Source organism: Mya arenaria, chromosome 11 (genome assembly GCF_026914265.1).
Source record: "Mya arenaria isolate MELC-2E11 chromosome 11, ASM2691426v1".
In the NCBI taxonomy this organism is placed as follows: Eukaryota; Metazoa; Mollusca; class Bivalvia; order Myida; family Myidae; genus Mya; species Mya arenaria.
Window position 1 is genome coordinate 11004920 of NC_069132.1, and position 19847 is coordinate 11024766.

Below are 19847 nucleotides of genomic sequence, written 5' to 3' on the forward strand. Positions count from 1 at the left end.
TTCTGTTAACTTATCGATTTTGGAGCTATATCCGTTGTCCGTTCCCCACAGTGGGACTTCTTGCATCTTTTTTTCGATATACATAGATCTACAACTTACATCGTTTCCGATCTCTGAGACTGTGCTGGCCATGGGTACTATCACTGAAGGGAAAGGGCGAAAATTTATTGTTTTAGTTGACGTCCACATATTAATCAAGATACAGCTAGATGTGCCAAGAAATTTTTAGGTTCAAAATGGTGCATTTTAACATTATTACTTATTATTATAGACGATTATTTAAAGCAATGGCCTAGTCGGTCAATAGCTATTCATAGCTAATGTTTTCTCTGTTATGTCTTACCGACTGAAAACAAAATTTGATTTGATTTGAGAAGAGTAAATGGAAATGACATTTAAACTGTGTATCGAGAACGTAAAAAAACACATTTTAAGTGCCATTAAACCGGGTTTATGTTTAAAAAAATGCTACTGAGCTTGTTTCTGTAGCTTTTCGCATAAATATTGAGCCTTATCTAGACAATATCGTGTCAAGAAATCTTACATTTGACGTTCAGAACCCACTTAATTGCATAAAAATTCTATGAACCCTGTCAATCACCTCCGTCTGGATATAGCCCCATTCTTCGTAATTATAGTTCAAAATAAACAAAACACGTGCACCAAATATATTAAACGTAATAACAATACGGACCCGGTTATGCTTGAGCAGAGCCTTAAGTGCATTGATAGAGCGCAATGCCATGCCCATCAGTGTGCTAGCTGCATCAAGGCAGGTCAAGTCAAGTAATATTTATTTATAAAGTCGGGTTTACAACATATAGAACACAAGCTCTGAAGAGCTTTTAAAGCCTGCATGGAAGATCCACCACTGGAAACATACAATACCGAGGTAGTTAAATGAACATCAACTGCCTGATTTTTTCCTTTACGCCCACCTTTTTTAAACACGATTATCTTAGGGTTTTTTCCAAATTGACCGTCAAATTCCACTATGCGACGTTTTGATTTGCTATTAAAAATCATCGATTAACAACAAAATTTGGGTTGAGCGCAGACAGGTCGACTGCGACCCTTGCTGCAGATAAGAGTAACTATGGGTGCCGGCAACTCTCAGTTTCGGCCGACGCCTGTTTTTAATAGTGATGGTAAGCAATTAAATGTGATGCAATCGGTGAAATATGCGTCTGTTTAACATATATCTGAAATCTTAGTTTTTCATTCTACAAGCAAGTTTTTCATTCCCCACCCGCCTTTCTCGATTAGTCGTTAGAGGTCAGAGTCTACTATTTATTTTACCTATTAGGCCTTTTTTTTAATTATATGTTTTACGAACGGCAAGAGTTGTGAAGTGTCGGAGGAGGAGGAAATAAAAATAAAATTACTTTTCTGGAATTTTATGTTTTGGTCGGGAAAAAAAAACACAGAAAAGCAAAAGCTTTATAGCTACAATAATGAGCGATCAGGGATACTTTTTTTATTATTTTGACATTTCTTATGTATCCCTGTAACGCTACAACTCTCTACCATTTAACAACGGGCGAAATGATATACTGTAATAATATGCATTGATGTTGAATAATAATGACAAAGTTGTTCAATTTTTATCGGACAGTGATCTGAACTGGATTTAATTTGTCATTAGAGTTGTTATTTTCACATTAATATATTATGGCATGAATACTCTTATACATGTACACAACCAGTCAGATTTGTCCCAGATTTACCGATATCTGGATACTTGATTAACAATCGACACTTGTAAGTGTTTTATAATAACTTAACATGTTTTTGGGGCATACTGACATAACTTAATATGTGTTTAATAGTGGGCAATAATATTTTCGTAGAAATTTGAATTTATAACGGAAATAATTTCAAAATTGTGGCCGCGAGGATTCTCTGCGCAAGGACCGCCTGCTACTTTTTGCTGGGATGGTGGACGTCATGAGTCTGCCATATTAAAAAAATCGTCAAAAGACTCGTCGACGGCCATTTAGGTGGACTAAGCAAAAGCTATGATTAGTCATTCTAAAATGCCGTCCAGGCTTTTTTTTTTAATGATGGTTAGCCTGGACGTCATTCATAACAAATTCGTAAACATGTTCAAAATGCCGATCAAAATTTGGTCGCACATTTATTAAGAATTTTCCAATTTAGTCTTAGTATTAAAACAAAAAAAGAAGACTGTACCTGTTAAAAGTAATCCTTTTTACATCAATTGCACTATATATTATAAAATAATCATGTTCCGAATTGTTAAAACAACATGCATTTTCAAACACCATCAAAATTCACCAAACACTATTGTTTTCTTTAACGAATGTAGCCGAGAATATCCAAATGCATTTTCTTTTCTCTGCTTAAGGTTACACATGACTATTAGTTACTTTAGTACGAGCTGTAGTGTCATTGGCAGTAGTTTTGTTAAGGCAACTTAAATGCTGTATTGTAAATCTGTAAATTATTCAAAATAAAATAAGAATGAAGTGTTTCCAAACATTAATTACTTTTGTTAGTATATTGGAATAAAGACATTTAGTTTTTGCAAAATGAATCAAATAGCAATATTGTTCAGTTTGTGGAATGTTATCATGCAGAGTATTGGAAGAATTTTCATTTGCATGCATGGCATTTTTTTCAATTCGTTTTCATTATTTTCTATTCTTGTAATTCACCCCTCATTTGCGCTCACTTGGATGTCTTTGGACTTTTGTATGCTTCATATCCTTTGTTTGGTGTCTTTAAAGCATCCAGATTCTGACGCACAACAAAAAACCTTTTTCAAGTACTACTTGTCACAAACTTGTGGTAAGAGCAACCTAAGGTACCAACTGATGACTCTACGAGCTCTCTCCTCCCTACCTTCTTCCTACCAGTAGGCGAGTTAGTTTTCTGGTGTTCCCCAGTGAACGACCATTTGTAAGTGTGTTGACAAAAACCTGCCATAAAGGTTTGAAATTCTGCAATTATTTGGAGGTTTTTAATTGCCATCTATTGACATAAAAACATTTCTACATTTCTTTCCCCTTTCCCACACGCACCTAGCCTCCCGTCTAAAAACGACCATACGTTATAAATACTATATGTGTGCTTTTACTTTGTATGACTGTGTAATGTTGTCAGTGTAATGTATATAACAGACCCAAAACGGGATGGTTTAATATAGCTTTATTACATTCATACTCATACGCACACGATCTTGAATCTAATCAATAACTGAACTATCAACATACATGCAACTGTTAGCCAGAGGCAGGTTCATCATACAAAGAGGCGGGTTTATCAATACTGGGCTCTGAGTGGCCACTACAGACAGAAATGAAAATACTGGGGGAAATTACCGGTTTGCCTTTATAAGCTTTGTTAAATTTTATAGCGTCTCTTTGAACCGCTGGCGCGTTTGTCACAAACTGGGCATCTGACCTTCTATAAGATGACATTTTAAATGTAAAGTCGGCGAAGATTGCACAAGTGTCTCATAACAACCTGAGGCATATTCTATAAGAGCATGAAGGCCAATTCTCACACAGGGGACCGGCTTTGTCATGTTTTAACCCCTTAAACACATAAGTGTTACTTCTGTTTACCAATATAGTTCTTTTAAAAAACACACAACAATTCTGACTCTAGTTGTTTTCCTATATAAGCTTTAAGCTTGACAATAAAATGCACTCTAGTCGGAAAAAAAAGCAAACAACAATGTTCTGTAATTACGTTTTTCTATCAATTCCTTTAAAAATATTAATTACCTGAAGATTCCCTTTAGTTGAGTTTTGTATAGGTTTTCTAATGTGAGGAATAAGGTATTTGTTAATATAAATATCATCATGAAACATCTGTTCTAGCGAAACTATATATATATATATATATATATATATATATATATATATATATATATACACATTATAAATTGATAAGTCAGCAAAAAATTATTTTAAACTTGGATTGTCGTGTTGAGGTCAAATTGTGATTAATAGGTTACACAAAACATTTTGATTCACTTAGTGTAACAATGCTGTTGATATACATGTTTTTTTAATATTTAGTCTTATTTTATATACATATGTATAATAGTATGCATTGTCCACATTGCCCTTAGAATAGTTTGTAAATAAATCTTGAATCCTGTATGTGACGATAAATGTTTTTCAAATTCATTAAATACAAAAGTGTGGTAACTGTTAATGATAGTGTTAGGGGAAGGTAATCCAGACTAAAAATACTACTTCAGATTTAAACCCAAAAGTATAGTTGTGTGTAACCTTTTTTCTTTTTGGCAGTAAGAAAGCTCCTGTCAACTGAAATCAGGTATTTAAATTACTTTTTTTGAAGAAATAGCTTGTGAATTTGCAAAATAGATATGGTTATTGATAAGAATTAAGGTATTTATTGGCAGTCTTAAGCCACAGAATTCAAATGAAGAACATTTCATTTGATATACAGTTTTTACATGTTTTTGAATTTTGTTATGAATGACGTCCAGGCTAACCATCATTAAAAAAAAAAGCCTGGACGGCATTTTAGAATGACTAAAGCTATGCTGTATTCTCTGTGATTTTCTATTTTAATGTCAAGTCACTATGTAAGTGTGTGCACATTTGTTTTTGCTTTATCTGACAAGTTCACTTCATATTTTTATTAATCACTCTTTATACCTTGTAAATGCATGTTATAATAGACAAGTGATCTAAAAAAAATCAACTATTTTCAGTAAATTTATTTGCCATTTAGAGTTTAAGGAATCGGCTATCACTTTACTGTGTTGTCTTGGCTGGAAATTGTCTGATACCAATTCACCAACATGTCATAGTTACAGTAAGCAAAAGAGCTTTTTTGTTTCCTTCTATACAGGGAATATTTATCCGCCAGGAACTAGCGATCCAGGAACTTGTAAATCAACTGATTCTAGCTGTCTGATAAATCAAAAGCTGTCTATCCAACAGTGATTCAAATAATACTAGTTGTCCATCACACATTCTGTCCAACAAGCAGTCCAATCAACACTGGTGGTCCAACCAACACTTCTGGTCCAACCATTTATAGTAACTGTTGTTCAACCAACACGTATGGTCCATCCAATACAGCGGTCCAGTAAGCAATATATGCCCAACCAACAGGCACTAGCTTACATCATGTTGCTACCAATCTAGCAGCCCAACCGATTGTAGTGATGTTCTTCATTGAAAGTGATGGTCTCAGTATCTGTAAAGAAAGGAATGGAACATTAAAAGTATATTTTTTTTAAGACAATCTGGACCCCGATTTAATTCCAGGCCTGGGTGTATGTGACTAGTCCGGTGGCCATCATAATGTTATAACATTACTAACTAGTAACAAATCATTCAGAAGCTGAGAACACTACAAAGGTGACAGCATAACATAATTACTCTTTCTAAGTAAAAAATTTATTACATAGTAATAAAGCACACAGAGCAGTATAAATATCATAATTTATATTGATGATGATTTATATATGTTCATTCATAAGACTATTACATAGTTAAACTGTACCTGGTAATGTACATACAGATTCCTCATTATAGATTATCACTGTCAGATAGTAAAACAGCCTAATGTATTATTTGTGTTAATTTTCAAAATAAATGTTTTAGAATAGATGATATTTTTTTGTTATTAATAATACTCCAATAAGAATAGTAACCACAGTCTTTTCTGAACCATCTACCCCACCCACCAGAACTAAACTGTCCAGTTAAACAGTCAACCGATTTATAGCTCATGACATTCAAATTATATCACAATAATGTTATATAAACTTATTTAAATGACAAATCTAATAAAAATTAATAAATAATAGACCTGGAACGATAATTAGTTCAAATTTATCGCTGTTATTATACTTTGATATAATCCGGAAATAAACCGGAAGTCACCACAAAGGATTATCCAGGTGAGCTAAAACACGGTACCAGGTAACGATATCGAGAAAAGCCGTTATCACAGTTTATGATACCGGATTATGTTGATACCGTGTTATTTAAAGATTGCATTGGTTGTCAAAAAGCAATTAATAACGGACCGTGGATACTTGGATTTATCATCTGATATTAACCCTGATATCAACATAATTCGTTATCAGAAAGTGATACCGGGGGATACCAGGTACCGGATATCAGGTTTTTAGCACCAGCCTGCAAATCCAATGAATGTTTTTCATTGGCTTAAACTTTTTCAGAAATGTTTGCATCAATATTTTTACAGCTATTGCAATGTCCTCTGCTTTTAATGATTTGCCCCGATAAAGTTTCATCGGCGGAAATAAAAAAACAACGAAATCACGATTTTATTTTTATTTCAAAAATGAGTTTTTTTGAGCGGCGGTGTTCGTAAAACATAGAATCAAATAAAAAAGGCCTTATATTCTATAGACAGTTGGCAAATTTGCCAATGTGATATCACTGATTCCAGAGCTTCACTTCCTCAAACATTAAAAATGAGGAGAAATTTCCACATGTGTAAACCTAAACCTTAAACAGAGCACCGCCTTCGGTCTTTTGCTAGAGTTTGATTGAGCCTTAACTTTCTTCAAAAAAAACAATTCACTAAATCGCCCCCTGATGGAGCACTGTCAAAACGTTATATTGTAAACAGGTTTGTCAAATTGTTTGAGGAAACTTAATACTTAATCAAACTTCGGTAATAAAACGAAGGCAGAGTTTCTCAAGCGGCATAGACTGCCCTTTTTCATTTAAAATGAAGAAGAATCTTTGTTTTAAGGATTCATTTGAAGCAGAATAAAACCCCTATCGTCTTATACCCAGTCATTTACGGTAGTTTTCTTTTCAGTGCAGTGAGAAAACAAAATTTCACCATACACATGTTTAACAGAAGCCACCATTTACTGTAATTGATGAAATTATAATTTGTTGTTAAATGCTTACAGGGTTGTATCAAATCTGATAAACATATTTAGTTTTATTCAGTGAAAAAGTTACTGGAAAAACAACAGGATATATGATGAAAAGCTGATAGGCTAATAATAAAAACAGCTTTATTTTCTATTAAATTGTTCATGTCTTCATTATATTTTTTCCTTCAGGAACCTACAGAGTTTATCAACCGCCAGCTACATTGAACAGAAAACTTGCTGAGTTTCCTTACAACTTCCACTACACAAACTCACCATTTGTGAGAAGAGTGGTGTTCTGTGCAACATTTATCACGATGCCCGTCATGTTTGCTGTATATTTCTCATGTAAGTTACTTTTACCATTTAATTGGGTTTTATTCGTTATGACACACATATAAGGCATCAGAAATCTTAAAGACACATATCCTATTTTTGTTATAAAATCAATAACATGTTGTATTAACACATAAAAAGCATTGGTCCATAACATGAAATAGATAAAAGTTTGAAAAACTCAAGCTACAGATATGATATTTTAGCTGTTTATCATTTTTGACTTTTTGTCTGCTTTACTGTTTGTGTACATTGTTTACTCGATCGGCAATCATTGTAGCTTCATTAACAACAAGCACAGCTTGATGTATTAATTTTATGCAAAATTCATTAATCTAGCAAATTTTATAATGTTCTTTACTTTGTGTTGTTGGTTTTGTGGCACCTAAAAAAATAACATCATTTATTATTTCTGCCCTATTTATGCAGAGGCATTATTTTTGCCCTGTCCGCCTGTCAGTTTGTCACACTTTGTTTTCGTCTAATACCCGGTAACTATAGAATGCTGGGACCAAGGAACATCATACTTGGTATGCAGGTTGGTCTTGACCAGTAGATGAATCCTGATTGATTTCATAATTCTCAGTGATCTTGAGGTGAAAAAATGTTTTGCTCAATACATGAAGATCCTTTGGGTCCAAGATTTTCATACTTGATGTGTGAGTTGGTCAGGACTAGTAGTTGGCCCCTATTGATTTTTAGGTCAAAGGTCAAGGTCGCAGTGACTTTCAGGTAAAGGCATTTGTTGGCTGTGACCTTAAGCTGTAAATTGGTTTCAACTCATTAACTAAGGAACACTTGCACCCAGGATTGCATACTTTGAATGCCGGGTGGTAAAGACTAGAAGATGACCCCTTATGATTTTGAGACTATTAGTCAAAGGTCAAGGTTGCAGTGACCTTGAGGTGAAAAAATCAGTGTCTGAGGTTGCCAGTTTGTCATGACCAGTGGGTGGCTCCTATTTTTTTGCTTTCCCAGGTACAGTGACCTTGAGCTTAAAGTTTTCAATAAATAATTGAAGAATGTGTGGGCCTAGGAACTTCATACAATATAAACTTTCTTTATGTTTTCCAAGAACGATCTCACTTTTGTATAGGCTTAACTTTTTCATTGTTGGTACATCTCCAGTCCAAAACTACTAAATTCATGTCTGCCATAGATTATTTCACACTTAAGTATGACCAAACAATGGCAGAAAGTCTTCAAAAAAAAATCTTTTGTTTACTTGACTGCTTTAAACCTTATGTTCAACAGAATGAGGACAACTGAATTTATTCATTAATTCTGTTGTTTTCAGTGCAAACTAAACAGAACAAGATCATGGGGAAGAAGAGGGCTGCTGCCGCTTTTGGTAATATTCACTTGACTTTTGACTTGAAATCTTTATTGATGATAATATATAATGATAAGATTTGTCATGTAGAAGTAGTTCCTGACAAATTAATTTCTGAAGTGTGGATGAGAACTGTTAACAACAAAAAAAGAAATTCTAACCAAGTCATGGTATTACAAAACAAATTTGTAACAACGGGTTAAATTGTATTAAAGAAACAGTACATGTAGTTCGGCAGAAAAAGTAATTGTCAATTTTTTTCACCATGCACTCTTTTTTGCTGATGAAAGCACAATTATACTGCCTCGTGAAGGTTTTCAGTATAGACTAGTACTTTCTGGTACTTCAATAATATACAGTACATGAATGTGTAAGTTTCTATTGTTCATAAAGTTAATTACCGGTAGTTCAATGTTTTGACTTACCTTTTGCATGTTTTTTGTTAACCTTTATGGTATTGATTGTGACATTTGAATTGATTGTTCTTGACAATTTCAGAATCACCTCATGAGCGTCCACGGGTGTACAACCCTCCACAGGTTGAGCCTTACCAACTCGGGTCTGGCTTCGACCGTTTGGTACCCTGGAAAATGGCTGATTTCCGTGTGGATGATTAAACTACAAACCATGAACACTATGATGGTTATTAAGAATTTGTCATCTTAACAGTATATAACATCTGATCATTGAAAGTGTTTTTAATTGATTGAAGTTACATATTGGAATTACAATTGTTGAAAAGGAAAGTACATTTTTCAAAGACTTACATAAAATAATAAAGTAGAGACTTTAAAAGGATTTGATGTGTCTGAATTATATTAAATTTACTTTAAAAGTTGCTATTTGTGTGATTTATACAAAATTAAGGTAATTAAGATACAACCAAAATCCATTATTAAAATGGGGATTCAGACTGCATCCTAGCAATGTTGATGGGTGATTTGTTTGAAGGAGAAACAATGGATATGGGATTTGGCATGTCATTTAATCAGCGATACATCTTGCTGCACATCATTTGCTGCAAAATAAATAACTTGACTTCTCCTACACAGAGTAGTTCACCACATGGACTAGATGAGCCACATACCTGCCTTTAAAGTCACATTCACACAATGTAAAGATGTATAGGTAGTTATCCACAGCATCCACTGCTATAGCATGAATCAAACCAAGCGTAAACAAAATAAATAAATAGAACATTCAAAAAGTTACAATTTTAAGATAAATGAAGTTGTCATATAAAATAAATCCAACCAGTTAACTCAGTAAATGTAAATTAAGGCGGCAAAGTTCAATATTGAACTAGTAAATAATGCATGCAAAATGTCATTGGATGTGAAACATTAAAGTGGTAACACATGCTATCCGCAGTGTTTAAATAAACTGATTATTTTACCTTGAATAACACCAAATAAACATGCAAAGCATTTAGGATTTTTAGCTCGACTATTCGAAGTCACACCTTGGTTAAGGTTTTGCATGTAAGCACCTTTAAGTCATTATCTCAGTAAATAAATCAGTTATTGCAATGAAACTTTGGATATGTATTCCCAACTATCTTACATACTAAATTAATGAAGTTAGATAACAATTATTTAAATATAATGCAAATAATAGGCCTTTACAGGGCTCTCACTAGGCTGAAATTTTTGGGAGAAGTGACTTCTCCCTTCAGTCAATTTAGGGAGAAGTGGGGAGACTTTAGGGAGAAGTGATACTTTTCGTAACACCTGATACAAAAACTATGCCATACCACACACCTAAGTTTACATTCACATTCAAATTAATTGCTATAACTATATAAAATGTTCACAAATAATGTATCATTTTTGGCTCAGCAAAAGTGTATTTGTCAATGTCACATAGTTTATCTCCAAATAGCATCTAAAATGAATCAAACATCAAGACAGCTAAGGATTTGAAACAATCAAAATGAACTGTCAATATAGTAGGGGGACGAATCTTATTTTGGTACGTTCGGGATGGGTACGAATGTCACATTCAGCTATGCTGTTATATGCTTGTCTCTGGCTAAATAATTTTCAATATGCTGACATTTAAGAACCAAATTACATTTAAATCACTGTTCTTGATGAAATTTTAACCAATACATAATGGGTGGTTGAAAAATATAACTCGGAAAAGTGTTCTGACAAAATGGCGATCTCGCCGATTTTAAAGTCATCAACAGGAGAAAAATACTGTAAGTAAACACTACATAAAGCAAAAAAGAAGATATTTTTGTGTTTACAAATCATTTTTTATCATTTCATTATATCATGAACAGTTCACTTAAACCAATCAAATATTTGTTGATACGTCATGTTATTGATTTTCTTAGCGCCACCTTGCCGATGGCCCGAGATGGTTATGACCGTCTGCTTCAAAAGCAACAATGTTTAAAATGTCTTGCATTGTTTGTTCAATACATATATCAATTACTTTTTAACTTCTTAATGCTTAACAAGATTTTTCATAATTATTTCGCCTTTTCAATCTGATTAAAACAAACTTATTTCATTTGATCAGGGACTTCTCAATGTACATTCTGATTGGTTGACCATCAATAGCTCCGCCTACTGGCGATGTTTTGGTAATTGGATGACACGGCCCAATTATCGGATTAGGAGATTACCTAATTTTATGAATGGCTAATTGCGGTGTTTTGACTAATGTGACAGTGGCCAAAGACTGCTGATTGACAGATTTACAATGTGCTATTTTTTTCGGCGAAGTCAATGTCGCTTTGATGATACAAATGGGCGAAGTCTGGGAATTTTAGGCGACCACTTCGCCCAAGTCGCCCCCTCGCGAGAGCCCTGCTTTATTATTCGAATTAGAAATTCAGGTTAAGGTTTTGCGTGTAAGCACACAGGTTAATATCTGATCAGCAACTACTTGAGGTACTGCATTGATACTTGATACAATGGTACTCATCCATCCAACCTACTAAATTAATCAAGTTAGATAACTCTAGTTTGCATTTAATGCAAATAATTGCCCTTTATTATTTGTCTTAGAATTCTTGTTAAGGTTTTGCGTGTAAGCACACATAGGTTAATATCTCAGCAACTACTTAAGGTATTGCAATGAGACTTTATACAATGGTAGTCAACCATCCAACCTACTTCATTAACCAAGTAAGATAACTCTAGTTTGCATTTAATGTAAAATAATTGCCCTTTAATGGCTTTATTATTCGACTTAGAAATTCTGGTTAAGGTTTTGCATGTAACCACATTTAAGTCAATATCTCAGCAATTACTTGATTAATTGCATTGAGACTTTATACAATGGTACTCAACCATCCAATCTACTTAAATAACCAAGTAAGATAACTCCAGTTTGCATTAAATTAGAATAATGGCCCCTTTTTTATTCGATATAGAAATTCTGGTTAAGGTTTTGCATGTAACCACTTTTAAGTCAATACCTCGGCGAATACATCATGTATTGCATTGAAATTTTACACACAGGCTCCTTATTTAATCAAGTAAGATAACTCTCTTTTATAATATATGATTTTTGCCCCTTTATTATGCAACTCTGAAATTCTGGTTAAGGTCTTGCATGTTAGCACACATAGGATAATATCTCAGCAACTATTTGATGTATTGCATAGAGACTTTATACCATTTTATTCAACGACCCAACTAAATTGAATAACCAAGTTAGATAACTGTATTTTGCAAATAATGGCCCTTTATTATTAGACTTAGAAATTCCCGTTAAAATTTTGCATGGAACCACATTTTTGTTAATATCTCGGCACACCATGTATTGCATTGAAATCTAATCTAACAGTGGTCCATGCATGTTTCGCCTAAACGTTTCAATCCTTACATTGAAAAGCGGAGAAACAGTCGAGCGTGCTGTCCCTGTGACAGCTCTTGTTTGTTATATTATAATTAGTTTAATAGTTAGACACTGAAATAAATGAAACGAACATGTATGCTTGGAGCAGTTTTAGCTCAGTGCTCAAAGTGAGCTATTCGGATCTGTTTTTGTCGGGCGTCAATTTTTCAACAATTGCTTGAAAGACATCTTCTTTGCAACAATTAGGTCAAATTCAATCAAACTAAACAACACGAATCTTCCTAGGGTGACCTACAAAAATACAAGGCTTCGATTTTCGACGTCCCTTGATATTTTGTGCCCTGCAAAAAACAAAACGTCGATTAAATACAAGACATCGATTTTCGACGTCCCTTGATATTTTGTATGTATGTGTCTTCCAATCTTTCTCAAAGTATGCCCCTGGGGTCAAAACTGGCCCCAACCCGGTTGTTATAAGTATCCCATAGACTTAAATAAATAAAACTTTGAATATCTTCTTTTCTGCAGTTGCAAGGCCCAGGCTCTTCATATTTTGTATGTAGTATCATATAAAAGTCCTCTATAATCTTATTTAAATTGTGCCCCTGTGGTCAAAGCTGGCCACACCATGTGTGTCACAAGTTTCTTATAGACTTGTTTAAAAAACTTCGAATATCTTCTTGTCTGCAACATCCCTGCCCAGACTCTTGATATTTTTCTATCTAGTATCATGTAACCGGTAGTGTCCTCTATTAAAATTGTTCAAATTGTGCCCCTTGGTTCAAAATTAGCCATGTCCAGGGGTCACAAGTTTCCTATAGACTTGCAGGAGAAAAAGTTTGAAAATCTTTTTGTTTCAAACCTCGAGTCTCAGTCCTTTGATATTTTGTAATGTAGCATGATTGATGGCCTTCCACCAAATTTGTTCCAAAATATGATCCTGGGGTCAAAGCTGGCCCCACCCCTTTTGACATACTTTTAAGCTCGACTATTCGAAGAATAAGGAGGGCTATACTACTCGCCCCAGCGTCGTCGTCTGGTTAAAGTTTTAGGGCAAGTTCAGGGCCATCACATGATGAGGTTAGATAACTCCATATTATCCTTTATACAAATTATGGCCTCTGATTGGGTATGGAACTTAGGTTCAAGTTTTAGGGCAGGTTGGGATATTATTGATAACTTCTACAATTGTTTAATTGACTTAATACTTCACACAGTTGTTCAGGAGCATCACACAATGAGGTTACATAAATACATATTATCCTTAATACAAGTTATGGCCCCTGATTGACTTCGGTTAAAGTTTTAGGGCAGGTTAAACACTAGAATCACCATGGGGGGGGGGGGGGGGGGGGACGTTAGCAATTCCATGTCCAGGCCATAACTGGGTTACTACTAAAGCAATTTTCAAATAACTTTATACAAATCATCTCTACATTAAAAGGATTTGTCAAGCATGCTTTCCAGGTCCGTACCTCAAAGGCTAATTTCACTGGGGGGCGTTAGCAATTCAGTTAGCAATTCCGTGTCCAGGCCACAACTTTGTGTTACTACTAATAAAGGAATTTTTAGAAAACGTGTCCTAGCCACAACTTTGTAACCAATAAAGAAATTTTTAGATAACTTTATACAAATTATTGCTACATTAAAAGGATGTGTTGTGAGCATTTTCCAAGTCCTGCTACTTTTAAACTTGTATTCTCAGCTAAATGTTTATTAAAGACCTCAAGCCGAATCTTCTTCGGGCGTATAATGCTCCGTTTCGCAGTGCTCTTGTTATATTCTTAACCACATTTTTGAATGACTTGCGTCATTGTTTGGGCAGGCTGGTGGGGCAGCATCAGTCACCTTATGTATCGAATAATTTTAGCTAGGTTTGACATAAAGATACCAAACTTGGTATACAGGAAGAGTTTATGGAGACCTTTTATGGGAATGTGTTTGAGGCCCCTACGATCAAGGTCAAGGTTACTATAGAAAAAGGGTTGGTATTGAATAACTTCAGTAAGGGTCTACATATTGTGACCAAACTTGGTATATAGGAAGAGTTTATAGAGACCATTCCTGAGATTGGGTTTGGGCCCCGAAAGCTATGGTCTAGGTCAAGGTCACTGTTGCTAAAAAAAGAAATATGGTTAGTACTGAGTAACTCAAGTAAAGGTTGACATAGTGTGACCAAAACTTGGTATATAGGACAAGTTTATGCAGAGCTTTCATGGATTGCCTTTTGACCCCCTAGCAGGGGCGTAGCTAGGCCGTTTTGAAGTATACGCACAATTGCGGTTTAAACCCCCTGGAGCTCTCGGTTTTGTCATAGGTCAGAATGATACTGTATAGCAAAACAAATTTACAGTACAGGATCATCAGCATTTAATCAACGAATATTCAATGCTATGTCTAAAACGGCTTTGTCTGGGGGCCCAACGTGTTTTGTGTTTTCCGAATATTAAGTGAGGGAAATGTGTGATGCGGAATGAAATGGCGGTGTTCGAAGGGATTTTGGTGTTTTGGGAGGATATTTTCACGTGGTAAGAACAGTATACAAGTGTATCTGGTTATTTTGCATAACAAATACGCGGTACGTTCTTATTGGGTAACAATTTTTTTATAAATATTAACATGTCTTACATCTCGTGTCTTCGTTAGACTTTTATTAATGCACGCCTATTCTTATTCTGCATCACACAAAAATGCATAAAACTTCCTTGCCCAACATGAAAGGTGTTTAAACATACACAAATCGGCCGTATAGTGCCCATTTTAGTGCACTAGCCGTCGAAAAGAAAAATTACTCCAAAAAATCAATGCAAAATAGCTAAAATAGGTAAAAGAATGGCATACTTTGACTAAAAACAAAGTTTCAAGTCCCGCAATTTTCTATTCTCACTTTGTAAACAAGCAATCGTTCAGGTTATACATTAAATCACTTTTTTGTTAATGCCTCTAGAAACATAGAATAAAAAACTGAGGGAAGCTTACACGTGTGGCCTCCGGGTAGGTGTTTTTATATTGCTAGATAATTTATATAACACACTTACCAGGTGAAAATATCCTCCCAAAACACCAAAATCCCTTCTAACACCACCATTTCATTCCGCATCACACATTTTCCTCACTTAAAATTCGGAAAACACAAAAACCCCTGTATCTTAAACTGTGCTTTATCGTCCTCTAATATCAATTGCTACGGGGCACTACACATTTAATTATGCTTCACAAATAACCTAAATAACCCCCCCCCCCCCCCCCCCTTACCCTTCAGTTTTTATTGCATTTTTGGCCCCAAATATTTTCTTACTTGTGCGACGAATTGTACGCACGGGCGTATTGCGCGTAACGGCAGCTACGCCACTGCCTAGGGTCAAGGTCACTGTTACTAAAAATAGATTACTGTTTCAGTTATGATTGACATACTGTGACCAAACATGATATGTAGGAAGAGTTTATGGAGGATTTTCATGGGATTGTGTTTGGGGCCCTTAGGATCAAGGTCACTGTTACAAAAAATAGAAGAAAGCATTTGAAACTGAATCTCTTATACCAATCATTAATCAAAGCGCCAGGCGCTGAAAGACTATCTGCGGGCAAATATGTGAGAGTTGCAAATTTTATTTGAACTATGGGAATGGGTGAAGGGCACATAGATAAAAGTGAAAAATGTGCCGAGGGCCAAGAGCGCCTGTGCACACACTGGGCGAGGAAACAAACACATTTATATCTATTTTATGGCGTCTTGCCACTTGCCAAGTCACTTTAATCGTCGTAATCCCCCATCCCCATGTAATTAATGTTACAATGTATGCCCCTATCAATCGTTTCTAAAGGTTTTACGTTGCTTTGATTAGATATCATACGATAAGAAAATACAATACATCATATATATCATTTCCTTTTATGAACATACACGTTTTGTTTAAGGAAAATCTTCTTTTTTTACAAACAACTTCAGCAATAATTCCATTAAAAATGCACAGCTTATCACTTCAGTCGACGTATCCCCATGTATTTATAAAGTTACAATGCATGCCCCTTTCGATCGCTTCTCAAGGTTTTTCGGTGCTTTGATTAGATATCATACGTTAGGCAAGTTTTATGAACATACACGTTTAATTGTTTAAGGAAAATGATTTTTTTTACGAGCAACGTTAGCAATAATTCCTATCAAAATGCAGAGCTTATCAGATGGTCGTTTTCCCGGGGTGAGGACAAACATGTGGTCAGTTAATGTATGTAGAAACTATTTTTAGAATATCGGTCAGTTAATGTAGTTGAAACTATTTTTCGATTATCGGAAATTGCCTGTTCTAAGAATGGGAATATGATTGTGCTTTTTCAAGTTTTATTGATAAATAAATGTTTTATGTAAGTATCTGTGTAGAAATAATACTAGTGCTGTTATGAATGCTTCGCACTCTTTGGATGTTTTACAGGTTAAATCCGAACTACTTTGCTTCATCAAACGTATGCATAACTCACTGTCGTATCAGGGCATGTGTGTTAGAATAAATTGAAAGCTGGTGTCCAAAACTATGCCAAGAATACACCGGAACGAAGCTTTTACGCAAAAAAAAGAAAGAGAAAGCATCTTAATAGAAAAGTATACGCCTAAAATCATTGAATGAATAGTATTTTGTTATTGTATAGCAGGCAAATCATAGTATTTGAAGCATTAGCAACGCGAAACCTGAGATACAACTATTTTGGCTTTCAGACAATCATTTTTGTTTCTTATCTCATACAAGTAATATAAAAGATACACCATTATAAATATGCGTGCTTCAGGGTCAAACCAGGTTATAATTACAAACCATGCAGGCGATGGGACACTTGCGGTCGGTAATACTTTCTAGAACATCTTGGGCTAAACTCAGAGTGAATATCAGTATATGTTACCTTCCTACCAGAGCCTCCATTATTTTGACCCACATTAATCTGATAAATATAACGATCTAAAAATAGTTATATTCTGCTGAAAATAAAACGCTGGGATACAGAAATACAGCGCGGAAATAGCCGAATAAGCAAGAACTCGTACTCGGACCGCAAAACAACTAATCTATTTTTATGATTTCGTCGTCATTCTGCTTAAGGTATGACGTCACCATTGCGTCAAATTTACTTCCGTTGTGTGGAAAATTCTCAATAAAAAAAATAATGTTTTTATGATTGATAGACATGTTTTCACATGCTCAATACACTGTTATTCAAAAATCATTATTCCTGAAACTTTTATTCCTTGAGTATCTTTTATTGCTTGATTTATCATTTAGAATAGAGTTTTAAGCATAAACTGCTGCCCTATAGTTAAAATGTCATTTTGGAAGAACTGTCATGGCGGACTGTGCAATTTTTAGAGTTTGTTTTTCAAGTGGAGAGATTTTTCTTAGGAATAACTTGATCCCCCCCCCCCTTTTTATTGGCTTAAAAGGTAATTTAAAGCTTGTACTTTAAGAATATATATGTTTATCATAGTCTGCATTCGCTCGAAATGCCTTTAAATGTTGTCTAAAAATTATCATTTCACATTGAATTATAGAGGAAATGACAATGGTGGTGTGTAATCTAAAAGGGACCAAACTGCTTTGTTTAAAAAAGTGTAGTTTTAAGCAAGAAATGTATTGCATTTCACTATTTCTGGCAAATTTTCACAATTAAATGCATTTCTCTTGTCCGGTTGATAAAAATATGCTATTTCCAGGTTTTCACAACTTTCGCCTATTTTTTTTTTTTTAAATTGAGTCGTCTGCAATCTTACGAGCACTGAAAATTTCCAAATTTGGTGAAAATTTCACTGCGAGAACTTGAAATGTGTGCAAAGATGTGTAGAACGGCCCCATTTGATGCTTAGAATGCCAAAACGCCTTAGAAAATACAGACGCTCAGGCACTTGGGTGACAGGCAGTGAAACTGGAAAACCTGACACAGACTATCAGATTGAGCTAGTTTTGGGTGTTTTTATGTATGACGGACTAATCGAAAGTGTTTTTCATAAAAAAGCACGGGTTTAGTAAAAAATAGAGCGCATTGAGACAAAAAAATGGGTTAAAACGACATGAAAAGAAGTAGTTCTTTGGATTTTGCGGTCTTAAGACTACCTGTGCGCATGCGCAGATAGTCTAAAAACCTGGTTTTGTCACATCGTGATTCTTGTTCACTTTTTAATTTGATTGTTTTATTGCTTTTGACAGGCACATATTACATCTTTATTGTATTCACTTATAAGAGCGGCATAGTCAAGCGCGCTGTTTTACGACAGCTCTTGGAAAGTTTTGAAGCTTCAGCAGTGAATTCAGGCCTTGTGTAAAGACTTGAAAACCAATATAAAAAATTGTGCTTGAATGACTTTAATGCTAACATTTCACCGACTTTCTTATTTTTGAAGCTACTGTTATAAAATTTGTAACATGTGTACAGTTTTTGCAAACAAATATCAATTTTAACATTGGCAGCTGAACTTTTGATATACTTTTTTATATTTGAAACTACCGCTTTGAAATTTCGACGATGTGTACAGTTTTGAAATCAAATATAAAATATATCCCTCTCCCCCCATAGTTTATATTTTAATTCAGAAAGTAAAATAGTAATAAAAAACACCCTAAATGCCCCTTATCCCCGTGCCAACATTTTAAACAAAATAGATTTCGGTTCTGAAGGACAAAAGCGTCACGTTTGGTGTAGGTAATGTGATTGTTTGGCAACGTCTTTAAAAAAAATTACTTCTTTCCAACCAGTCATACATGGGGAATAAACAACAGTATAATGATACTCAAAACACTCAGTTCACACCTAGAGGTATTAGATACAGAGGACCTAGGGGACCCTTAGATTGAAGTTTCATAGCAGGCGGAAGAAAACCGAGGTCACGGTAGAGGTGACATGAGTTATATGTCTACAAGACCTATTGCAGTAAATACATTTAGACCAAATACGCAGTGTTACAAGTGCTTTGCTCAAGGACATTTTGCAGTAAACTGTCCTTTAAACAAGTAAGTGCTCATGTTAAGGGTCAGAATTTGAGCACCTCTGCAAATGTTGACCCAATACCTATGTGAAAAAAAACTACAGAAACAAGCTCAGTAGCAAAATGTTTAAACATAAACCCGGTTTAATTGCACTGGGTAAACGCCACAGACAACAGAACACAAAAACAAAAAATCACAAACAAGAAACATGGAAGAACAACCCAAAACTCCACAAACAGCACAGTGCATATATATACACTATTTAAAAAAAACTAGGTATGTTAATCAAGGACTTGTAGGGGAAACAAATGCAGATAATATAACACTGGAAGGTATTGAAAGGTAGTGCACTCTGTTACACTGGTTCATGTGTCTCAACCTGTGCTAAAGAGAATTTTCCTTCAATTGAACTTTAACAATTGAAGTTAATTGAAAGTGCAGAATGATGGACGTAAGTTGCCTTACTCTGGTTTTACCCAATGTTCTATATTGACACCCGGAATACCAAAGTGCACTGGTAAATATT

General features: G+C 34.8%; 1 protein-coding gene across 1 annotated transcript; it reads left to right on the top strand.

Moving 5' to 3' along the window:
- The first annotated feature begins 1034 nt into the window (after positions 1-1034).
- Positions 1035-9378, top strand: LOC128207340 (uncharacterized). Its single transcript, XM_052910199.1, has 4 exons — positions 1035-1148; positions 7064-7219; positions 8505-8558; positions 9039-9378. Exons 1-4 carry the CDS (start codon positions 1097-1099, stop codon positions 9155-9157), a joined length of 381 nt encoding a protein of 126 aa, XP_052766159.1. The 5' UTR covers positions 1035-1096; the 3' UTR covers positions 9158-9378.
- Positions 9379-19847: the final 10469 nt, after the last annotated feature.